This window comes from Pinus tabuliformis, chromosome 6, assembly GCF_031772625.1.
Source record: "Pinus tabuliformis cultivar Carrire ecotype Pingquan chromosome 6, CPIR1, whole genome shotgun sequence".
NCBI classification, from domain to species: domain Eukaryota; kingdom Viridiplantae; phylum Streptophyta; class Pinopsida; order Pinales; family Pinaceae; genus Pinus; species Pinus tabuliformis.
In genome coordinates, this window is record NC_142292.1 from 1445351408 (window position 1) to 1445357989 (window position 6582).

General features: G+C 32.9%; 1 protein-coding gene across 1 annotated transcript; it reads right to left on the bottom strand.

Moving 5' to 3' along the window:
* Nucleotides 1-2365: 2365 nt before the first annotated feature.
* Nucleotides 2366-4778, bottom strand: LOC149264056 (AP2/ERF and B3 domain-containing transcription factor RAV1-like). Its single transcript, XM_089388874.1, has 2 exons — nucleotides 4257-4778; nucleotides 2366-4166 (listed from the first exon to the last, which is right to left on the bottom strand). Exon 2 carries the CDS (start codon nucleotides 4065-4067, stop codon nucleotides 2823-2825), a length of 1245 nt encoding a protein of 414 aa, XP_089245000.1. The 5' UTR covers nucleotides 4068-4166; nucleotides 4257-4778; the 3' UTR covers nucleotides 2366-2822.
* Between the last annotated feature and the right edge of the window lie 1804 nt (nucleotides 4779-6582).

The following is a 6582-nucleotide window of genomic DNA, read 5'->3' on the forward strand; positions in this document are numbered from 1 at the left end:
CCTACACATTAATTTCTACATTTCTTCTCCCCTACCTACTTTATTTTTCTTTCTTTGTGGAGTCTTCCTTCGATCCTCCTTAAGGGAAAGTGTTAGCCATTCTCTAACAAAGGTGTGAGAATTGGGTGCCTTGTTCTTATTTCTATTGTTGGTTTTGTTCATTCATTTGGATTCCTTGTGGACTTATCCTTGGTACCTTGAGATAAAGAGGGGATGTTAGGCTCTTCTTGGGTTTGTTAGCTATTCTTCTTAAGTTACTCATATTTAGTTTCTTCTAGAAGGAATCTTTTACTTATTTTTCTATATTTTAAGACTTCCTTTCCTCCTTCATCCTTCAAAATTTCCAACCTATTTTGCCAACCCTTGATATGGCCCATTAATTTTTGGGATGGTGTTACCCTTGCTTTTGGGCTTCATATCATTGTTGGGTTTGACTTTTTGTTTTAGGGTTTGATACCTTGATTCCTTCATCCTCAATTGGGGTTTTCGTCAAGCTTGGGTGAAGTGTGGGGTGTTGTGTTCTTTGTGCAACCTTTTCTAAATACACATCTCATGGTAAAATTTGCACTTAAATGGGATTTGTTGGTAATCCAATTTATGAACATGAATTTGTATGCATATTTTTCCACATGCATATATCCCATTTCACTTTCCTAGAGCATTTATTATCTATTCTAAAGTTCGAGGCTTCCATAATATCATAGGGACAAAATGCACTTAAATGAGATTTATTGGTAATGCAATTTATGAACATGAATCTCTATGTATATTCTGCCACATGCTAGATCCCATTTATACTTTCCTAAAGCATTTATGATATCCTCTCAAGTTTGAGGCTCCAATAATATTATAGGGACAAAGAAAGCCTAACCCAAATGAGGACTTCTTTGGGAATTTAATCTTCATGTTCAAAGAGTAAGAGCCTTCGCTATAGTAGATTGAACTAAAAGATTAAAAGCCCAAAGAAGTCCTCATTTGGGTTAGACTTTCCTTTTTATGATCTCTTAGAAGATTGGAGGCTCCCTAAGATTACAAGGAAAGGGGAAGCTTAACCTAAATGTCCAAAACAATCAAAATAACCTTTTTTATTTTATTTTTATAGTAGATTAAGTACCCAAAAAAGTCCTCATTTATATTAAGCTTCCCCTTTATAATCTCTTCTAAAATTGGAGGCTTTCTAAAAATCATAAGGAAAAAGGAAGATTAATCCAAATAAAGACTTATTTGAACATTTAATCTTCAATTCAGAAAAAATAAAAACCTTTTTTATAGTAAAAAAGTTCAATAGACAAAAATATTATTAAAGCCAATAATTTTGACCCAACATACTTGAAGCCACAAATTTATCAACTAAAATATTCCTTTGAAAAATAATAGAAATTGATAAGTTGTTCCCTCATTTTATTTAGAATCTTAAAACTCTTTACTTATTTTCAAAAATCTAAATGACTATCTTTTATTTTTTCCTCCATTTTGTAAATCAATTACTAATTTTCTGATCATTTATTAAATCTTTAAAATCTAATATTTTACCACAAAAGAAAACTAGTAAATAAAACTCTCCGTGAAACTGCTACTATATATCATTAAAATGAACTATGCCTTCTGTAAAATTATAACGAAAAAATAAAAATAAAAACTCCAGGCACTTTATACTGGTTGTATCAATAAGTGGTTGGAGAGCATAATTGCTGGAAAAGAAAAACAACCATGGACCAAAAGATTAATGTGCAACTAGGGATCCACTAGGTGTTATTTTATAAAAAGTGAACATTTATTCTCCATTTGATATGTGTTTTGAGAAGGTCGTACATGGGAATGGTGTGGTATGCAGTGGATATGGACAGCCCTACAGGCCCGGTGCACATAGACAACAAACATTCTGAGCAAAAGCCAAAATTTAAGCAAACCAGACCATTCAGCTGCTGTGCTGAGTAGAACTTAGGCAGAGGTAGGAAGTGATGAGGGTTGGTAAGTTTTATGGAGAAATAAAGTAACTAAAATCATGGAACGAAGGGCGAGATTGCGTTTTTGCTGACTTTTGTATACCCAAATGCTTTGAATAGAGCTGGAATCTCATCTGCATGGAGTGTACATACTCTGACAGAATTCAGATGCATCAAGAAAAGGAAAATCTTAGAAAAAAAAAGGTAGTGTTCCACAGATTATGCCGAAAAGATGCACTATACAGAGTTAAACTAAAAGAGAAGCCGATACGAAATTGGGCCTTTACATAATATAAAATATGCGATCCTCAATGAATTATATACATAAATCTTGAAGGAGAAAGAAGCTGCACAGAGCCTTCCAATCTATGTACTGAAACAAGAAACCAGATGTAAAAAGCAAACTTTATAACTTGAAATACGATATAAAAATCAAACTTTATTTGAATATAGTAATGGAGTATTTCAACAGGGAGATATTCTCAACATCCAAAAAAATCTTCCTCAAACTCTTTGTCCCATGGACAAAATTCTTGAAATACAGAAATTCATAATAGTTATAGTTTCAAGTCGCACAAGGTGGGTAAACCAGGAAAAAATCCTTTCCGGATCTGTAGACATATTTAGAACTCTTTGCATTCCTTTGTAGGACATTGCTCGAAGAGATTTAGTGCATTTCAGAATTGAGACTTCTATGATTTGAACTTGACGATGCATCACATTGAAATTTTTGTGTTAATATTTAGAATTATCGAAATTATTAAGTGTGATTTATTTTTGAGACAAATAAATAATGAATCACACTTGATGATTCCAAATATTAGCACAAAAATTTCAATACGCAAGATCAAATCAAATTCAGTGCATATAATTTCTCTACCTATTTTGCATAACAGTTCCGATTTCAACCCCAAATAATCTGATACTACAGTGCGTAGTTTCCTTTCCAGGCATTTGAGAAGAGCTAGATAAACTTTGACCTGCAATTGTAGCATGATGCCATACTCCATTGTCATCTTGGGCTTCTTGCGTTGGGAATAAACTGTGTTCTCTTGCCTCCCTACTCATATCAAAATTTGACAGTCCTCCTTCCTTATTTGATTCATTCCCTAATTGAGTTTCTCCATTGTCCACATACTGTGAGTAGTATCGCATCTGAACAGGAAAAGCACTACTGTGCAACACCGAATTATTGTTGTAAAAATGCAGAGGATTCTGATCATGAGCATTAACAACTAAGTGTGCAAAAGGAGAAGCATAAGCTATATGCTGGTATCCAAAAGTGTCTGCAGGGGGTCGTGCATAAGTTGGACGATGAGTGACACTGATATAGAGCTTGCCATTGTCCCTGCACCTCTGAAACGAAACAATATCTCCAGCTTGTAATTGTTTCTCCTTAACAAACCTGCTCCATCCTCTAGTCAGAACGTAGCTCTGACTGCTCTTCCAAAATGAGTACCTGAACTCCCATTCTTTGCTGTTCTCGTCCACAAATACAAGAGTTTCATCTCTGTCATTTATTTGTGATTCAGGGGGGAAATTGCGCTCTGCATGCTGTTTTGGAACAACCAATCTATTAAGCTTTCCAACATCGCTAGGAGTCACCTCTTTGTCAAATAGATGCTCTGGATTAACCATGAATTGTCCATACCTTCTAACATTCCTGATGTGTTCGTTACTATCCCCACCTTCAGCTGAATCTCTGCTCTTTACTGATATGAAATAGTTAAATTTCTCTGGATATGAATGATCTTTGATCATCTGGACCACTTGTTCCTTGGTGTACAACTCTTGAAAGTTGTTTTCTATCTGACACTGTAATCCATTGAGAATATTTCGAGGACCTTCAGCATTTCTGAACTTCAGACAGGCCCTGTCATATGCTAATGCAGCTTCAACTTCACTGTTAAAAGTACCTAGCCATAGTCTCTGATGGGTTACATATATCTGAGCTCCCCATTTACCATTATGCTGAGGAACAACTCCTTTGTACTGCGAGGAAAACTGCCTTGAAGCAATTCCACTCTTCGACTGATCCGATGCTTCTGTTCTAATATTGAAAGAAGTTATTGCTATTGGAGTTGAGACATTAGATCCTGAACATGGCCTAGTGTTCGCCATGAAAGCAATTTCCCATTTATGCTCTTTGGCCCAGAGATGGATTTGATTGTCACAATTAAGCACCTCCCACTCACCTATATAATCCAACCTAAGAAAAGCCTAAAGATAAACACGAGAAAATCATGTTACTGAAAACTGTAAAGCACTAAAGACAGAAAAGCATGCAGTTTCTATAATATCTGGACTCACTTGCTTTTTCCCGTTATCGTAGCATGTCAAGGTAGCTGTCTTCTCCTGCTTTTCTTTGCAATATATTGGAAACCTCCCATATTTGTTCACAAAGTTGTGCTGTGCCAACTAAGTTGTTCTACCCAAATCGGGAAACCATTTCAGAAGATCTGATATCTAGTTTCATAAGCTTTGAAAGCTGAATCCAAGTCGTACTTGCAGAGGATGAAAAATACACGTAAAGCTGAGAGGCAGCCGTGAATCTAAGATATCTGTAAATTGAATGATGGGCAGTTTTGTTGCTAACTTTGGCTTTCGCACGCCCAGAGAATGCTACCTGATGATTGTTTTTTCATGACTTTGGTCCTCCCAGATACCCCGGACGCCTGCGCTCGTTTCCATATTTAAGACAACAAAGAATGGGTGCGGTTCGTTCTTCCAGGTACCTACTTGATTCCTTTGTCTCCTGATCTGCCCTATGCCCGGCATGGTACTACACAAGGAACAGACCTAGCTGAAACTGTGGGGAAAAGTAGGTATAGGTTTAGGTGTCATATATTATTGTGCATATAATTGTGCGTCTCGTCTCTTTGTATCCAGGACTATAGTTTTAGGTGTCATATATATATTATGGTGTGTCTTTTTGTATCCAGGATTAAAGATGAAGGTTGTGTTATTTTGATGGTATATTTTTGGAATATTTTGATTATAGATTTTTGAAATATTTTGGTATCCAACTGTTTTTTTTATTGTAGATTTTTGGAATATTTGGATATTCAATTTATAGTAGTGACCTTAGTTGTTTAACCTCACTGTTGTTTATCAGATGAAAGATGCCCTAAAAAGAGTGATCCAGACTTGCTTTAACATGGAGATTTTTGCAGTAATTTCTCTTATAAATTTTAAAGTTTTTCATATATTTTCCAAATAATTATGTTCTAAATTTAGTAAAGATTTTTTAAAATTATAAGTTTAAATCATATCATATATAAAATTCATATTTTATAAATAAAATCTATTTCTAAAATAAAAAGAGAAATTAAACCACAACCAATCACAATCTACTCAAAATTATATTGCCAAATTAAAAAATAAAAATAAAGAATTCCTAAAATTGTAACCTAAATTAAGACATAAAGCCGAAGAAGATAATAAAGTAAGATATATTTTGAAAAATGATGATACTTTCCTGTACTTTTCTCTGCTCTACGGCGTGCCTCACCGACAGCAAATTATGTGTAAATTATTTTGTTGTACTGGACACAACACTTTGATCGCTCATAGGATGTTACTTTTCTTTGCTCAATGGCGTCGCTGAACTATATCAATTATTTTGTTGTACAGCATACATCACAGTGATCGCTAATGGGATCGGAATTGGAAACAATAGCAAGATTTTAACCGAGGCTACAGTTTAGGTCTTTTTGAGTAGGGTTTCTTTTGGTTTGAGTTTGCGTAAAAAAAATAAAAAATCATAGTTTCAGGTTAGATTATTTAAAAAATATTTTTAAAACTATTAAATTTATTTTTATGGAGACAAATATTTTAAATTATAAAATATTATAATCTATAAAATAAATTATTTCGATCCATTATAAAATTTAATTGACATCAAAACAATCGAGATTCTATGTTTACATTGTTTTTATTTTTATTTTTTTTAAGTTGAAGTGTGAGGCTATAACATAGTTATGTCTAAAAATAATATGTGAATAGAGCAAAAAATTGAACAGGTAATTTAACATCTAGGAGTGCCTTAACAAAGTACCCAAACACATACGCATGGACCTTTATAGTTACATTGTTATGGTTCAAATTCATATGATATAAATTAATGAATAATTTGGTTTTGTTTAAGGTATAAATTTATTTGGTAAATTGAATTTTAATAAATACATATTATCTAGGTAGGTTTATTTAATATTGATTATATTACACTTAGAAAAATTAAATTTATAAAAATGAAATTTTTAATAATATGGCTTTGATTATCTTTATATTTGATCCATTTGATAGAGCAATTTTCTAGTTAATTTTAATTTTATCTGGCAAATTTGAAAAAAAAAAAAAAAAAAAAACTTGAGTTTAAGTTGTTTAATATGTAGAGTTTGAGTGTCCTTTTTTAGGGTGCTAAATCCATTTATGTATTCAAAAATGTATTTTAAATAATAAAAAATCACAATCTTGTTTGAGATTGTATAATTAGGTGAAAAGACCATTTAATTTATAAGTTAGACTATGTCTATATATATGTTTTATAATGTAAATTTTATTATGATGTAAATAGCAATAATTACAGATGGAGAGAAAAATGTTAACTTAGAAAAAGAGTTTGGTGTAAGTATTC

Coding starts and splice junctions, on each gene's coding strand:
- LOC149264056 (XM_089388874.1), bottom strand. CDS start 4,067: ATGGCGAACACTAGGCCATGTTCAGGATCTAATGTCTCAACTCCAATA.